Here is an 18,428-nt window from a genome sequence, read left to right as displayed (position 1 = left end):
CAAATGGTAAACATATAGAATATTTAGAGGTGTAAGGTGTGGGTTAGGGTGTGTCAGATCAACAGGAGGGTTGGCTTAGTGAAGCAATCATCTGAGACCAGGCCAAGGTCACTCAAGGTCTCTCTCCACCCCCCCCCCCCCCTCTCCATCCCTCCCTCACTCATTCTTTCCATTGCCTGCCTTCTCCACCAATAGACCAGCAGCTCAACCACCATGAATAATGCAAGGCACCAAGTTCAAACCACGCACGCACGCACACAGTCACTCACTACAATGTGTGTGTGTGTTGCAGTAATCTGCCAGCCAAGCCTGCGGAGGAGGCCCAGAAACACAGACAACAGTATGAGGAGATGGTGGCCCAGGCCAAGAAGAGAGGTGACTGTTCATGATTTATTCATTCATCTGGATCATACCTCTTTCATAGGGACATGCCCTCTCCCAGGGCTCAAGAAGTTCTCCTAGCTGTCATGATCACTTATAGTCAAAAGGAACGGATGCCTTTCCACTTCTCCAGCTTTTTAGGCTACGTTTACACAGGCAGCCCAATTCTGATCTTTTGCCAAAAGAATGTGTGATTGGATATGATTGGGGAAAAAGTAGTAAAAATATCCGAATTGGGCTGCCTGTGTAAAAGCAGCCTTGGATACTTTTATAATCGCTGCCATTTCTTGTCCCCGCTCCGTCATGAAAACTGACTGGATTGGTTCCCACTGTACTGTTTCACAGCCATGACATCCCTGCAGTTTAGTGGTCCTAGAAGGACACTATATCATGGTAATGTAATAGATATTGTCATCTAACGGTCTCTTCTCCCTGCCTCGCTCCCCTCTCTGCCTCGCTCCTCTCTCTGCCTCGTTCCTCTCTCTGCCTCGCTCCTCTCTCTGCCTCGCTCCTCTCTCTGCCTCGCTCCTCTCTCTGCCTCGCTCCTCTCTCTGCCTCGCTCCTCTCTCTGCCTCGCTCCTCTCTCTGCCTCGCTCCCCTCTCTGCCTCGCTCCCCTCTCTGCCTCGCTCCCCTCGCTGCCTCGCTCCCCTCTCTGCCTCGCTCCCCTCTCTGCCTCGCTCCCCTCTCTGCCTCGCTCCCCTCTCTGCCTCGCTCCCCTCTCTGCCTCGCTCCCCTCTCTGCCTCGCTCCCCTCTCTGCCTCGCTCCCCTCTCTGCCTCGCTCCCCTCTCTGCCTCGCTCCCCTCTCTGCCTCGCTCCCCTCTCTGCCTCGCTCCCCTCTCTGCCTCGCTCCCCTCCCTGCCTCCGTAGAGCTCAAGGAGGCCCAGAAGAGGAGGAAGCAGCTGGAGCTCAGGTGTAAGGTGGAAGAGAGCATTGGCAACGCCGCCCAGACCTGGAACCAGGAGATTCTGCCTAACTGGAGCACCATGTGTAACTCTCGGCGGGTCAGGGACCTCTGGTGGCAGGGCGTGCCCCCTAGCGTCAGGGGCAAGGTCTGGAGCCTGGCGGTGGGCAATGAGCTCAACATCACTCACGGTAGGACACACACCTCACTGTAGGTCTTGGAGAGGCTACTGAATTATACACACCCCATATTGCCTTTGTGTGTGTGTGTGGAAAAAGAGGACTTAGAATACTGTAGATACCAGAGGTCTCAATTTCAGCATGACTCAGTGAAAAACCACCCCCTCTGGTGGCCCATTCTGTCAGTTACATCCAAACCAAATGGGATCCTATATCACACACCTCACTCGCTCCTCTCTCTCCTCAGTTATTCTCACTAGAGGGCAGCAGGGACAAGGCCTGTAGATAAGCACAGCGCCACTGAGACACTGAATAGCTTGTTGGTACTGGAGAGAAGACCTTGAGGCTGTCCAGGCCTGATGTGCTGTAGCGGAAGGCTTTTAGATAGAGGGACTATGACAGTAATGCTGTAGTTTACTTCCATGTTAATTGTAGCAACGGAGTGTTCAATGGCAGGTTTTAGAGTGAGTGTGTGTGTGTGTGTGCACATAGTGATCAGTGTTGTGATGTATTCTTCCACAGAGCTGTACAACATCTGTCTGGCCAGGGCCAGGGACAAGTGGAAGTCTATGCCCACAGAACCAGTGACTGAAGGTAGAGAAGGACAGACTCTTCTCTTTCGTCTCTCCATCTTTATCCCCTTCTTTCTCTGAAGTGCTATTGGAAATGTTTGACCTCACTCACAAAGGGCTGAGAATTTAAATCTGAGTTGCATTGAATCCAAAGAAAATCCTACAAAAGGTTAGGGAACATGAGAGTTGGTTAAAGGAAGTGTGTGATGTTGAATGTTTCTAACGTGTGTGTGTGTGTGTGTGTGTGTGTAGATGCAGGTTCATCTCTGGCGGACAGAGAGGCCAGTCTGGAGCTGATCAAGCTGGACATCTCCAGAACCTTTCCCCATCTCTGCATCTTCCAACAGGTCAGTGGCTGGACTACCAGCACAACTGTTTGACATCATCGAGGATCTCTTGTGTCCACTCTGTATTCAGTTGTGGTCCTCTATAGCTCAGTTGGTGTGCATGGCGCTTGCAACACCAGGATAGTGAGTTCAATTCCCGGGACCACCTGTACATAAACTGTATGCACGCATAACTGTAAGTTGCTTTGGATAAAAGCGTTTGCTAAATGGTTTTTATTATTAAGATATTAGTCGACTAAATGAATCTATCTCTATATTGAACAAAAAATATAAACGCAACATGTAAAGTGTTGGTCCCATGTTTCATGAGCTCAAATCAAAGATCCCCAAAAAAAAGCTTATTTCTTTCAAATTTTGTGCACAAATTTGTTTACATTCCTGTTAGTGAACATTTCTCCTTTGCCAAGAAAATCCATCCACCTGACAGGTTTATAATATCAAGAAGCTGATTTTAAACAGCACGATCATTACACAGGTGCACCTTGTGCTGGGGACAATAAAAGGCCACTCTAAAATGTGCAGTTTTTTGTCACAAGACAATGCCACAGACATCTCAAATTTTGAGGGGAAATTCAATTGGCATGCTGACTGCAGGGATGTCCACCAGAACTGTTGCCAGAGACTTTAATGTTATTTTCTCTACCATAAGCCGCCTCCAACGTCGTTTTAGAGAATTTGGCAGTACGTCTAACGGCCTCACAACCGCAGACCGCATGTAACCACACCAGCCCAGGACACCTCATCCGGATTCTTCACCTGAGACCAGCCATCCGGACAGCTGATGAAACTGAGGAGTATTTCTGTCTGTAATTTTGTAGGGGAAAAACTAATTCTGATTGGCCTGGTCTGGCTCCCAAGTGGGTGTCCCTCCCAGGCCCACCCATGGCTGCACCCCTGCCTAATCATTTAAAATCCAAAGATTTATTTAACCAGGTAGACCAGTTGAGAACAAGTTCTCATTTACAACTGCGACCTGGTCAAGATAAAGCAAAGCAGTGAAAACAAAAAACAACACAGAGTTACACATGGGATAAACAAAAGTACAGTCAATAACAATCGAAAAATCTATATACAGTGTATTAAGATAAGAGCCAAATGAATTTATTTCAATTGACTGATTTCCTTATAGGAACTGTAATTCAGTAAAAAAAATTGAAATGTTGCATTTTATATTTTTGGTCAGCATACCTTCCTCTCGTAAGTGGTTATGTGAACGTCACCTATCTCAGTGTGTGGGTGAGATTGTTGTTGTGTTGAAACAGTCAATGTAGGGGAACTTCCCCTCACCTTCAGGCTATGTTCAAACCCTACATCCCAACCAGAGTACTCCGTTCTGCCACCTCCGGGAATCTCAAAAAAAGTACCAGTCAAAAGTTTAACACACCTACTCATTCAAGGTTTTTCTTTATTTTTACTATTTTCTACATTTGTAGAATAATAGTGAAGATATCAAAACTATGAAATAACACATATGGAATCATGTAGTAACCAAAAAACTATTACAAAAATCTAAACATATTTTAGATTCTTCAAAGGTAGCCACCCTTTGCCTTGACAGCTTTGCACACTCTTCATCAGCTTCATGAGGTAGTCACATGGAATGAATTTCAATGAAACTGGCTCTCATGAGGACCGCCACAGGAAAGGAAGACCCAGAGTTACCTCTGCTGCAGAGGATAAGTTCATTAGAGTTAACTGCACCTCAGATTGCAGGCCAAATGAATGCTTCACAGAGTTCAAGTAACAGACACATCTCAACATCAACTGTTCAGAGGAGACTGTGTGAATCAGGCCTTCATGGTTGAATTGCTGCAAAGAAACCACTACTAAAGGACACCAATAATAAGAAGAGACTTGCTTGGGCCAAGAAACACGAGCAATTAGTCCAGTAGAAATCTGTCCTTTGGTCGGATGAGTCCAAATTTGAGATTTTTTGATTCCAAAAGCCGTGTCTTTGTTTGACGCAGAGTTGTTGAATGGATGATCTCCACATATGTGGTTCCCACCGTGAAGCATGGAGGAGGAGGTGTTATGGTGACACTGTCTGATTTATATAGAATTCAAGCGGAAGGCCAGCATCCAGGAATCGCCTCTTCACTGTTGATGTTGAGACTGGTGTTTTGCGGGCACTATTTAATGAAGCTGCCAGTTGAGGACTTGTGAGGTGTCTTTCTCAAACTAGACACTGTAATGTACTTGCCATCTTGCTCAGTTGTGCACCGAGGCATCCCACTCCTCTTTCTATTCTGGTTAGAGCCAGTTTGTGCTGTTCTGTAAAGGGAATATTACAGCGTTGTACGAGATTTTCAGTTTCTTGGCAATTTCTCGCATGGAATAGCCTTCATTTCTCAGAACAAGAATAGACTGACGAGTTTCAGAAGAAAGGTCTTTGTTTCTGGCCGTTTTGAGCCTGTAATCGAACCCACAAATGCTGATGCTCCAGATACTCAACTAGTCTAAAGAAGGACAGTTTTATTGCTTCTTTAATCAGAACAACAGTTTTCAGCTGTGCTAACATAATTGCAGAAGGGTTTTCTAATGATCAATTAGCCTTTTAAAATGATCAACTTGGATTAGCTAACACAACGTGCCGTTGGAACACAGGAGTGATGGTTGCTGATAATGGGCCTCTGGATGCCTATGTAAACTCAGCAAAAAAAGAAACATCCTCACTGTCAGCTGCATTTATTTTCAGCAAACTTAACGTGTGTAAATATTTGTATGAACATAAGATTCAACAACTGAGACATAAATTGAACAAGTTCCACAGACATATGACTAACATAAATGGAATAATGTGTCCCTGAACAAAGGGGGGGGTCAAAATAAAAAGTAACAGTCAGTATCTGGTGTGGCCACCAGCTGCATTAAGTACTGCAGTGCATCTCTTCCTCATGGACTGCACCAGATTTGCCAGTTCTTGCTGTGAGATGTTACCCCACTCTTCCACCAAGACCCCTGCAAGTTCTCAGACATTTCAGGGGGGAATGGCTCTAGCCCTCACCCTCCGATCCAACAGATCCCAGGCGTACTCAATGGGATTGTGATCCGGGTTCTTCACTGGCCATGGCAGAACACTGACATTCCTGTCTTGCTGGAAATCACGCACAGAACGAGCATTATGGCTGGTGGCATTGTCATGCTGAAGGGTCATGTCAGGATGAGCCTGCAGGAAGGGTACCACATGAGGAAGGAGGATGTCTTCCCTGTAACGCACAGCGTTGAGATTACCTGCAATGACAACAAGCTCAGTCCGATGATGCTGTGACACACCACCCCAGACCATGACGGACCCTCCACCTCCAAATTGATCCCGCTCCAGAGTACAGGCCTCAGTGTAACGCTCATTCCTTTGACAATAAACGCGAATCCGACCATCACCCCTGGTGAGACAAATCTCGACTCATCAGTGAAGAGCACTTTTTGCCAGTCCTGTCTGGTCCAGCAACGGTGGGTTTGTGCCCATAGGCAACGTCGTTGCCGGTGATGTCTGGTGAGGACCTGCCTTACAACAGGACTACAAGCCCTCAGTCCAGCCTCTCTCAGCCTATTGCGGACAGTCTGAGCACTGATGGAGGGATTTGGTGTTCCTGGTGTAACTCGGGCAGTTGTTGTTGCCATCCTGTACCTGTCCCGCAGGTGTGATGTTCGGATGTACCGATCCTGTGCAGGTGTTAGACGTGGTCTGCCATTGCGAGGACGATCAGCTGTCCTTCCTGTCTCCCTGTAGCGCTGCCTTAGGCGGCTCACTGTATGGACATTGCGTTTTTTTGCCCTGGCCACATCTGCAGTTGTCATGCCTCAGGCACGTTCACGCAGATGAGCAGGGACCCTGGGCATCTTTCTTTTGGTGTTTTTCAATAGAAAGGCCTCTTTAGTGTCCTAAGTTTTCATAACTGTGACCTTAATTGCCTACCATCTGTAAGCTGTTAGTCTCTTAACGACCGTTCCACAGGTGCATGTTCATTAATTGTTTATGGCTCATTGAACAAGCATGGGAAACGGTGTTTAAACCCTTTTCAAGGAAGATCTGTGAAGTTATTTAGATTTTTACGAATTACAGTTGAAGTCGGAAGTTTACATACACCTTAGCTAAATACATTTAATCTCAGTTTTTCACAATTCCTGACATTTAAACCTAATATAAATCTGTCTTAGGTCAGTTAGGATTACCACTTTATTTTAAGAATGTGAAATGTCAGAATAAGGGTAGAGAATTATTTATTTCAGCTTTTATTTCTTTCATCACATTCCCAGTGGGTCAGAAGTTTACATACACTCAATTAGTATTTGGTAGCATTGCCTTTAAATTGTTTAACGAGGGTAAAATGTTTCGGGTAGCCTTCCACAAGCTTCCCACAATAAGTTGGGTGAATTTTGGCCCATTCCTCCTGACAGAGCTGGTGTAACTGAGTCAGGTTTGTAGGCCTCCTTGCTCGCACACGCTTTTTCAGTTCTGTCCACAAATTTTCTATAGGATTGAGGATAGGGCTTTGTGATGGACACTCCAATACCTTCACTATGTTGTCCTTAAGCCATTTTGCCACAGCTTTGGAAGTAAGCTTGGGGTCATTGTCCATTTGGAAGACCCATTTGTGACCAAGCTTTAATTTCCTGACTGTCTTGAGCTGTTGCTTCAATATATCCACATAAATGTCCTCCCTCATGATGCCATCTATTTTGTGAAGTGCACCAGTCCCTCCTGCAGCAAAGCACCCCACAACATGATCCTGCCACCCCTGTGCTTCACGGTTGGGATGGTGTGCTTTTGGCTTGCAAGCCTCCCCCTTTTTCCTCCAAACATAACGATGATCATTATGGCCAATCAGTTCTATTTTTGTTTCATCAGACCAGAGGAATTTCTCCAAAAAGGAGGCTCTTTGTCTCCATGTGCAGTTGCAAACCGTAGTCTGGCTTTTTTATTGCGGTTTTATGAGCAGTGGCTTCTTCCTTGCTGAGCGGCCTTTCAGGTTATGTCGATATAGGACTCATTCTACTGTGGATATAGATACATTTGTACCTGTTTCCTCCAGCATCTTCACAAAGTCCTTTGCTATTGTTCTGGGATTGATTTGCACTTTTCGCACCAAGGTACGTTCATCTCTAGGAGACAGAACGTGTCTCTTTCCTGAGCTGTATGACGGCTGTGTGGTCCCATGGTGTTTATACTTGCTTACTATTGTTTGTACAGATGAACGTGGTACCTTCAGGCATTTGGAAATTGCTCCCAAGGATGAACCAGACTTGTGGAGGTCTTCAATTTTTTAGCTGATTTCTTTTGATTTTCCCATGATGTCAAGCAAAGAGGCACTGAGTTTGAAGGTAGGCCTTGAAATACATCCACAGGTACACCTCCAATTGACTCAAATTATGTCAAATAGCCTATCAGAAGCTTCTAAAGCCATGACATCATTTTCTGGAATTTTTCAAGCTGTTTGAAGGCACAGTCAACTTAGTGTATGTAAACTTCTGACCCACTGGAATTGTGATACAGTGAATTATAAGTGAAATAATCTGTATATAAACAATTGTTGGAAAAATTACTTGTGTCATGCACCAAGTAGGTGTCCGAACCGACTTGCCAAAACTATAGTTTGGTAACAAGAAATTTGTGGAGTGGTTGAAAAACAAGTTTTAATGACTCCACCCTAAGTGAATGTAAACTTCCGACTTCAACTGTATCTTTAAAAGACAGGGTCCTGAAAAAGGGACGTTTTTATATATGCACTTGTCTTTTCCTACTTGCACTGACTTTGCTGATAGCTACTTAGAGGGAACATGTACTTTCTATGACTGATATGTTGTCTCTTCTAGCTGTCTTATGATGCACCAACTGTAAGTGGCTCTGGATAAGAGTGTCTGCTAAATGACTAAAATGTATGTGTTTGTATTAGTTAAAATATCACCTGTGTTTCAACAGGGAGGTCCGTACTACGACGTGCTGCACAGCATTCTTGGAGCGTACACCTGCTATAGGCCAGACGTGGGCTACGTAAGTAGTAGTAGTACCACACACAGACACGTACGTTCCGGCTTCATTTCATAAGCTCACACACTTGAGTTCCTCGTCGGCCTTCGTGTGTATCAGTGGTAATGGCCCTGAATAGTGATATATATTGGTGCTTTTCTTTGGAAGCACAAGGGTCCTTAAGGCCAAATGAGGACCGTTTTATCAGAAACCATTGCTTCTCTCTGTCCTATGGTGGAAGGTATAGAAACACATTGGACCTTGGGCTATAAACGGACTGGCTCGGAGTCCTACGTTAGCCTACGTGTGAGTTCCAAACGGTGCCCCATTCCCTAGACAGTGCACTACTTTCAACTAGAGCCACATCACTACTGGTCAAAGTAGTGCACTATCTAGGGAATAGAATGCAATTTGGGACACTGCTCTATGTAAACAGCCAGTATGTGTAGTGTTGGAGAGGCGAGCACCAGGCCTCCATGGAGAGGCGAGCACCAGGCCTCCGTGGAGAGGCGAGCACCAGGCCTCCATGGAGAGGCGAGCGGCAGGCCTCCGTGGGGAGAGGCGAGCGGCAGGCCTCCGTGGGGAGAGGCGGGCGGCAGGCCTCCGTGGGGAGGGGCGGGCGGCAGGCCTCCGTGGGGAGGGGCGGGCGGCAGGCCTCCGTGGGGAGGGGCGGGCGGCAGGCCTCCGTGGGGAGGGGCGGGCGGCAGGCCTCCGTGGGGAGGGGCGGGCGGCAGGCCTCCGTGGGGAGGGGCGGGCGGCAGGCCTCCGTGGGGAGGGGCGGGCGGCAGGCCTCCGTGGGGAGGGGCGGGCGGCAGGCCTCCGTGGGGAGGGGCGGGCGGCAGGCCTCCGTGGGGAGGGGCGGGCGGCAGGCCTCCGTGGGGAGGGGCGGGCGGCAGGCCTCCGTGGGGAGGGAGGGAGAGACGGGCGGCAGGCCACCAGGGAGGGGGAGAGAGACGAGCGGCAGGCCTCCGTGGGGAGGGAGAGACGAGCGGCAGGCCTCCGTGGGGAGGGAGAGACGGGCGGCAGGCCACCAGGGAGGGGGAGAGAGACGAGCGGCAGGCCACCAGGGAGGGGGAGAGAGACGAGCGGCAGGCCTCCGTGGGGAGGGAGAGACGAGCGGCAGGCCTCCGTGGGGAGGGAGAGACGGGCGGCAGGCCACCAGGGAGGGGGAGAGAGATGAGTGGCAGGCCTCCATGGAGAGGCGAGCACCAGGCCTCCGTGGGGAGGGAGAGACGAGCGGCAGGCCTCCGTGGGGAGGGAGAGACGGGCGGCAGGCCACCAGGGAGGGGGAGAGAGATGAGTGGCAGGCCTCCATTACTCCATCAGGATGACTCATACCTCTGATACATTTGACCACCCCACCTGGCACTTTCGCTTCGTGTTTGTGTGTGTGTGGGTGTTTGTGTGTGTGGGTGTTTGTGTGTGTGTGTGTGGGTGTTTGTGTGTGTGTGGGTGTTTGTGTGTTTGTGGGTGTTTGTGTTTGTAGGTGGGTGTTTATGTGTTTGTGTGTCTGTAGGTGGGTGTTTATGTGCTTACATCTGTGTATTCCAATGCAGCACTGACGTAACCGGTTTTCTCTTCTGATTCCATCCGTCATCAATAAGTCCTCATTCTCTCTGAACCTTGAACACAGTAGAACTACTGTGTTACTGAGATCCACTTTGGCTGGTTTGATTATTGTCTCTGAGTCTGATGCAATGAGTTTCCAGTATGCGGTGTCAGTGTGCTCTGCTGGAGATACACTGTGGCTTTTACACCTCCACCTCACCACAGCCATGCTGAGAAACAGCTCACCGTGTGTTTATAGAGAAATGTCTCCACTTCCTGGACTAGCCTTATGTCAATATGACTGTCTCCAAAGAATATACTGAAAGATGGAGAATTTAAGTTAAAGGTAGACTCTGTGAAATGATGTTTCGGCAGGAAGCACCAAAGATATTGGGATGAGGGCGATGCATGACTTTGCTCTCTAACAGTCACACAGAGTATTCTAACGTGTGCACAGGTGTGCGTCACCCTGCTACAACGTGGTAGCTATCCGACCAAAACAGCTGAGAAGTTTAGCCTCGTGCTTCAAAGCGCTTTAGTAGTTGTGGAAATTGACCCAATACTGCCGTTTACTTTGCATCTACGTCATCTCGCGGAGTCTACCTTTAAGTGTTATTCTAGAAACGTTTTTTCCCCTTCGCATTAGTACTAGTCCTTGTAGCACCAGCCGGTAACATCAGCCGGTAACATCAGCCGGTAACACCAGCCGTAACCAGTAAATGCCCCCAACACCACCCCGCTACTAATAATAAACCTCACTCTCCTCCCTCTGTGTTCACAGTACTGACATGCAGATGATCAACATGTCTAGGGTACCGTAGCAGGGGTCAACGCGGCTAGGGTACCGTAGCAGGGGTCAACGTGTCTAGGGTACTGTAGCAGGGGTCAACGCGGCTGGGGTACCGTAGCAGGGGTCAACGTGTCTAGGGTACCGTAGCAGGGGTCAACATGTCTAGGGTACCGTAGCAGGGGTCAACGCGGCTAGGGTACCGTAGCAGGGGTCAACACGTCTAGGGTACCGTAGCAGGGGTCAACGTGTCTAGGGTACCGTAGCAGGGGTCAACGCGGCTAGGGTACCGTAGCAGGGGTCAACGTGGCTAGGGTACCGTAGCAGGGGTCAACATGTCTAGGGTACCGTAGCAGGGGTCAACGCGGCTAGGGTACCGTAGCAGGGGTCAACGCGGCTAGGGTACCGTAGCAGGGGTCAACGCGTCTAGGGTACCGTAGCAGGGGTCAACGCGTCTAGGGTACCGTAGCAGGGGTCAACGTGGCTAGGTTACCGTAGCAGGGGTCAACGTGTCTAGGGTACCGTAGCAGGGGTCAACGTGTCTAGGGTACCGTAGCAGGGGTCAACGTGTCTAGGGTACCGTAGCAGGGGTCAACGTGTCTAGGGTACCGTAGCAGGGGTCAACGTGTCTAGGGTACCGTAGCAGGGGTCAACGTGTCTAGGGTACCGTAGCAGGGGTCAACGTGTCTAGGGTACCGTAGCAGGGGTCAACGCGGCTAGGGTACCGTAGCAGGGGTCAACGCGTCTAGGGTACCGTAGCAGGGGTCAACGCGTCTAGGGTACCGTAGCAGGGGTCAACATGTCTAGGGTACCGTAGCAGGGGTCAACGTGTCTAGGGTACCGTAGCAGGGGTCAACGTGTCTAGGGTACCGTAGCAGGGGTCAACGTGTCTAGGGTACCGTAGCAGGGGTCAACGTGTCTAGGGTACCGTAGCAGGGGTCAACGTGTCTAGGGTACCGTAGCAGGGGTCAACGTGTCTAGGGTACCGTAGCATGGGTCAACGTGTCTAGGGTACCGTAGCAGGGGTCAACGCGTCTAGGGTACCGTAGCAGGGGTCAACGCGGCTAGGGTACCGTAGCAGGGGTCAACGCGGCTAGGGTACCGTAGCAGGGGTCAACGCGGCTGGGGTACCGTAGCAGGGGTCAACGCGGCTGGGGTACCGTAGCAGGGGTCAACGCGGCTAGGGTACCGTAGCAGGGGTCAACGCGGCTGGGGTACCGTAGCAGGGGTCAACGCGTCTAGGGTACCGTAGCAGGGGTCAACGCGTCTAGGGTACCGTAGCAGGGGTCAACGCGTCTAGGGTACCGTAGCAGGGGTCAACGCGTCTAGGGTACCGTAGCAGGGGTCAACGCGGCTAGGGTACCGTAGCAGGGGTCAACGCGGCTAGGGTACCGTAGCAGGGGTCAACGCGGCTAGGGTACCGTAGCAGGGGTCAACGCGTCTAGGGTACCGTAGCAGGGGTCAACGCGTCTAGGGTACCGTAGCAGGGGTCAACGCGGCTAGGGTACCGTAGCAGGGGTCAACGCGGCTAGGGTACCGTAGCAGGGGTCAACGCGGCTGGGGTACCGTAGCAGGGGTCAACGCGGCTGGGGTACCGTAGCAGGGGTCAACGCGGCTGGGGTACCGTAGCAGGGGTCAACGCGGCTGGGGTACCGTAGCAGGGGTCAACGCGGCTGGGGTACCGTAGCAGGGGTCAACGCGGCTAGGGTACCGTAGCAGGGGTCAACGCGGCTAGGGTACCGTAGCAGGGGTCAACGCGTCTAGGGTACCGTAGCAGGGGTCAACGCGGCTAGGGTACCGTAGCAGGGGTCAACGCGGCTAGGGTACCGTAGCAGGGGTCAACGCGGCTAGGGTACCGTAGCAGGGGTCAACGCGGCTAGGGTACCGTAGCAGGGGTCAACGTGGCTAGGGTAGCAGGTAACATCACTACTTTCATAGGTAACATCATTCCCGGTGTGTTCAGGTTCAGGGTATGTCGTTCATCGCGGCGGTGCTGATCCTCAACCTGGACACGGCAGACGCCTTCATAGCTTTCGCCAACCTCCTGAACAAGCCCTGTCAGATGGCCTTCTTCAGAGTGGACCACAGCCTTGTGAGTACAGTGCAGACAGACACACACACGCACAGACACAGACAGTTTTTTTGTGTTTGTGCTGGGTTGGATTAAAAGCCTGCACACCGTGTTAGCAGGGATTTGAACAATACACCACTGCACTCATAGCACTTAGAACCCTGTTCACAACTGTAACCATGTGTTACCATGTTGCTACAACATCTGGCTGATAGTATCATAGTGGTGTCAGGGCAGTGTGGTCTATATATCTGGCTGATAGTGGTGTCAGGGCAGTGTGGTCTATATATCTGACTGATAGTGGTGTCAGGGCAGTGTGGTCTATATATCTGGCTGATAGTGGTGTCAGGGCAGTGTGGTCTATATATCTGACTGATAGTGGTGTCAGGGCAGTGTGGTCTATATATCTGGCTGATAGTGGTGTCAGGGCAGTGTGGTCTATATATCTGGCTGATAGTGGTGTCAGGGCAGTGTGGTCTATATATCTGGCTGATAGTGGTGTCAGGGCAGTGTGGTCTATATATCTGACTGATAGTGGTGTCAGGGCAGTGTGGTCTATATATCTGGCTGATAGTGGTGTCAGGGCAGTGTGGTCTATATATCTGGCTGATAGTGGTGTCAGGGCAGTGTGGTCTATATATCTGGCTGATAGTGGTGTCAGGGCAGTGTGGTCTATATATCTGGCTGATAGTGGTGTCAGGGCAGTGTGGTCTATATATCTGACTGATAGTGGTGTCAGGGCAGTGTGGTCTATATATCTGGCTGATAGTGGTGTCAGGGCAGTGTGGTCTATATATCTGGCTGATAGTGGTGTCAGGGCAGTGTGGTCTATATATCTGGCTGATAGTGGTGTCAGGGCAGTGTGGTCTATATATCTGACTGATAGTGGTGTCAGGGCAGTGTGGTCTATATATCTGGCTGATAGTGGTGTCAGGGCAGTGTGGTCTATATATCTGGCTGATAGTATCATAGTGGTGTCAGGGCAGTGTGGTCTATATATCTGGCTGATAGTGGTGTCAGGGCAGTGTGGTCTATATATCTGGCTGATAGTGGTGTCAGGGCAGTGTGGTCTATATATCTGGCTGATAGTATCATAGTGGTGTCAGGGCAGTGTGGTCTATATATCTGGCTGATAGTGGTGTCAGGGCAGTGTGGTCTATATATCTGGCTGATAGTGGTGTCAGGGCAGTGTGGTCTATATATCTGGCTGATAGTGGTGTCAGGGCAGTGTGGTCTATATATCTGGCTGATAGTGGTGTCAGGGCAGTGTGGTCTATATATCTGGCTGATAGTGGTGTCAGGGCAGTGTGGTCTATATATCTGGCTGATAGTGGTGTCAGGGCAGTGTGGTCTATATATCTGGCTGATAGTGGTGTCAGGGCAGTGTGGTCTATATATCTGGCTGATAGTGGTGTCAGGGCAGTGTGGTCTATATATCTGGCTGATAGTGGTGTCAGGGCAGTGTGGTCTATATATCTGGCTGATAGTGGTGTCAGGGCAGTGTGGTCTATATATCTGGCTGATAGTGGTGTCAGGGCAGTGTGGTCTATATATCTGGCTGATAGTGGTGTCAGGGCAGTGTGGTCTATATATCTGACTGATAGTGGTGTCAGGGCAGTGTTGTCTATATATCTGACTGATAGTGGTGTCAGGGCAGTGTGGTCTATATATCTGACTGATAGTGGTGTCAGGGCAGTGTGGTCTATATATCTGGCTGATAGTGGTGTCAGGGCAGTGTGGTCTATATATCTGACTGATAGTGGTGTCAGGGCAGTGTGGTCTATATATCTGACTGATAGTGGTGTCAGGGCAGTGTGGTCTATATATCTGACTGATAGTGGTGTCAGGGCAGTGTGGTCTATATATCTGGCTGATAGTGGTGTCAGGGCAGTGTGGTCTATATATCTGACTGATAGTGGTGTCAGGGCAGTGTGGTCTATATATCTGACTGATAGTGGTGTCAGGGCAGTGTGGTCTATATATCTGGCTGATAGTGGTGTCAGGGCAGTGTGGTCTATATATCTGACTGATAGTGGTGTCAGGGCAGTGTGGTCTATATATCTGACTGATAGTGGTGTCAGGGCAGTGTGGTCTATATATCTGACTGATAGTGGTGTCAGGGCAGTGTGGTCTATATATCTGGCTGATAGTGGTGTCAGGGCAGTGTGGTCTATATATCTGGCTGATAGTATCATAGTGGTGTCAGGGCAGTGTGGTCTATATATCTGGCTGATAGTATCATAGTGGTGTCAGGGCAGTGTGGTCTATATATCTGGCTGATAGTATCATAGTGGTGTCAGGGCAGTGTGGTCTATATATCTGGCTGATAGTATCATAGTGGTGTCAGGGCAGTGTGGTCTATATATCTGGCTGATAGTGGTGTCAGGGCAGTGTGGTCTATATATCTGGCTGATAGTGGTGTCAGGGCAGTGTGGTCTATATATCTGGCTGATAGTGGTGTCAGGGCAGTGTGGTCTATATATCTGGCTGATAGTGGTGTCAGGGCAGTGTGGTCTATATATCTGGCTGATAGTGGTGTAAGGGCAGTGTGGTCTATATATCTGGCTGATAGTGGTGTCAGGGCAGTGTGGTCTATATATCTGACTGATAGTGGTGTCAGGGCAGTGTGGTCTATATCTGGCTGATAGTGGTGTCAGGGCAGTGTGGTCTATATATCTGGCTGATAGTGGTGTCAGGGCAGTGTGGTCTATATATCTGGCTGATAGTGGTGTCAGGTCAGTGTGGTCTATATATCTGGCTGATAGTGGTGTCAGGGCAGTGTGGTCTATATATCTGGCTGATAGTATCATAGTGGTGTCAGGGCAGTGTGGTCTATATATCTGACTGATAGTGGTGTCAGGGCAGTGTGGTCTATATATCTGACTGATAGTGGTGTCAGGGCAGTGTGGTCTATATATCTGGCTGATAGTGGTGTCAGGGCAGTGTGGTCTATATATCTGACTGATAGTGGTGTCAGGGCAGTGTGGTCTATATATCTGACTGATAGTGGTGTCAGGGCAGTGTGGTCTATATATCTGACTGATAGTGGTGTCAGGGCAGTGTGGTCTATATATCTGGCTGATAGTGGTGTCAGGTCAGTGTGGTCTATATATCTGGCTGATAGTGGTGTCAGGGCAGTGTGGTCTATATATCTGGCTGATAGTATCATAGTGGTGTCAGGGCAGTGTGGTCTATATATCTGGCTGATAGTGGTGTCAGGGCAGTGTGGTCTATATATCTGGCTGATAGTGGTGTCAGGGGAGTGTGGTCTATATATCTGGCTGATAGTGGTGTCAGGGCAGTGTGGTCTATATATCTGGCTGATAGTGGTGTCAGGGCAGTGTGGTCTATATATCTGGCTGATAGTGGTGTAAGGGCAGTGTGGTCTATATATCTGGCTGATAGTGGTGTCAGGCAGTGTGGTCTATATATCTGACTGATAGTGGTGTCAGGGCAGTGTGGTCTATATATCTGGCTGATAGTGGTGTCAGGGCAGTGTGGTCTATATATCTGGCTGATAGTATCATAGTGGTGTCAGGGCAGTGTGGTCTATATATCTGACTGATAGTGGTGTCAGGGCAGTGTGGTCTATATATCTGACTGATGGTGGTGTCAGGGCAGTGTGGTCTATATATCTGACTGATGGTGGTGTCAGGGCAGTGTGGTCTATATATCTGACTGATAGTGGTGTCAGGGCAGTGTAGTCTATATATCTGGCTGATAGTGGTGTCAGGGCAGTGTGGTCTATATATCTGGCTTATAGTGGTGTCAGGGTGATGTGGTCTATATATCTGGCTGATAGTGGTGTCAGGGCAGTGTGGTCTATATATCTGACCTACAGTGGTGTCAGGGCAGTGTGGTCTATATATCTGGCTGATAGTGGTGTCAGGGCAGTGTGGTCTATATATCTGACTGATAGTGGTGTCAGGGCAGTGTGGTCTATATATCTGGCTGATAGTAGTGTCAGGGCAGTGTGGTCTATATATCTGACTGATAGTGGTGTCAGGGCAGTGTGGTCTATATATCTGGCTGATAGTGGTGTCAGGGCAGTGTGGTCTATATATCTGGCTGATAGTGGTGTCAGGGCAGTGTGGTCTATATATCTGACTCCGTTGTTTCTTCTCTCTCTCCTCAGATGTTGACCTACTTTGCTGCTTTTGAAGTGTTCTTTGATGAAAACCTACCTAAGCTGTTTGCACATTTCAAGGACAATAACTTGACCCCCGATATTTATTTAATCGACTGGTGAGACTCCCTCTCTTTCTCCCTCTTTCACTCCCTCTCTCAATTGTTTTTCTCAGGTAACTAATGGGTATAGACTGAATGAAATCAAAGATCTGGTACCAATTCCGAATGTGAAAAACAATATGATTACAATATTGACATGTTGTAGGTGTTTTTTTTTCTGTCGTATTTGTGCTCTTTAGATTGTTGCCGTGTTACTGAGAAGACAGGATGTAGAAGTGGGTTGTATAGATGGTCACATCGACCCCTTACTCTCACCACAGCGCAGTGAAGAGCGCCCTGTTTTCACACGTCGGTTATTTATACACTGAGAGAGAGATGAGGGGAGATGGAAGTCAAGATAGCAGCCCTGCACATCAGAAATATCATAATCTAGTGACCCATACTAAAGTCTCCCAGGAGAAGACAGTTGCAGTTACTTTGGAAATGTGCTGATTTACGGACATTTTCTGTTCATATGTCTTTGTCCTTAGTCTGTTTCTCAGACCAGGCTCATTGTTAAGTGTTTTGCATATAACTGTGGGCTTATCTGTGTATGCTTGGTGTGTTTGTCTCCATTGACTACGCACGTCCATGAATGTGTGAAAATAACACCAGGCGTCTGTAATCTCTCAAACATTTGGCTCCTTTGTACCTCAATGTTTCAGTATGGAAAGTTGTATCCAAATGAAGATATTTTTTTGTGTCTCCTCTCTCTCTCTCTCTCTCTCTCTCTCTCTCTCTCTCTCTCTCTCTCTCGCTCATTCCCTGTAGGATCTTCACCCTGTACAGTAAGTCACTGCCGTTGGACCTGGCGTGTCGGGTGTGGGATGTGTTCTGTCGTGACGGAGATGAGTTCCTGTTCCGGGTGGCCCTGGGAATCCTGCGCCTGTACGAGGACGTGTTGACCCGCATGGACTTCATCCACAACGCCCAGTTCCTCACCCGCTTACCCGACCACATCCCCCCCGATCAGTTGTTCTCGCACATCCACGCTGTCCACATGACCAGCAAGAACAGGAAATGGGCACAGGTGAGATGACAGACTGGATGTAACCGGTCCCCGCCCCGAAGTCAACTGAAATGACCTTTTGGAAAACATACATTTCTTCAGTTAGAGGGACTCAGAGTTGGCATCGTGGTTTTTCAACTTAAGTTACAAGGCTCAAGTGATGGAACTACTAGAATCTTGGCCTGGTCCTTTGTGTACAGTATAACTACAGTGGGGCAAAAAAGTATTTAGTCAGCCATCAATTGTGCAAGTTCTCCCACTTAAAAAGATGAGAGAGGCCTGTAATTTTCATCATAGGTACACTTCAACTATGACAGACAAAATGAGGAAAAAAAATCCAGAAAATCACATTGTAGGATTTTTAATGAATTTATTTGCAAATTATGGTGGAAAATAAGTATTTGGTCAATAACAAAAGTTTATCTCAATACTTTTT

General features: G+C 48.9%; 1 protein-coding gene across 6 annotated transcripts in view; it reads left to right on the top strand.

Annotated features, from left to right (window-relative positions):
- LOC129865889 (TBC1 domain family member 14-like) overlaps positions 1-18,428 on the top strand; it is a 62,982-nt gene that overhangs the window by 39,646 nt on the left and 4,908 nt on the right. For all 6 annotated transcript variants that reach the window (XM_055938967.1, XM_055938966.1, XM_055938968.1 and 3 more), the window contains 8 exons: positions 293-375; positions 1,251-1,475; positions 1,986-2,057; positions 2,288-2,382; positions 8,303-8,374; positions 12,649-12,777; positions 16,892-17,001; positions 17,755-18,013. In XM_055938967.1, coding sequence (XP_055794942.1) covers positions 293-375; positions 1,251-1,475; positions 1,986-2,057; positions 2,288-2,382; positions 8,303-8,374; positions 12,649-12,777; positions 16,892-17,001; positions 17,755-18,013 — 1,045 coding nt within the window. The remainder of the gene's footprint in view (positions 1-292; positions 376-1,250; positions 1,476-1,985; positions 2,058-2,287; positions 2,383-8,302; positions 8,375-12,648; positions 12,778-16,891; positions 17,002-17,754; positions 18,014-18,428) is intronic.

This window comes from Salvelinus fontinalis, chromosome 11 (genome assembly GCF_029448725.1).
Source record: "Salvelinus fontinalis isolate EN_2023a chromosome 11, ASM2944872v1, whole genome shotgun sequence".
Classification (NCBI taxonomy): Eukaryota; Metazoa; Chordata; class Actinopteri; order Salmoniformes; family Salmonidae; genus Salvelinus; species Salvelinus fontinalis.
The sequence above is the reverse complement of the archived record's forward strand: the minus strand, read 5'-3'. Positions and strand labels throughout refer to the sequence as shown.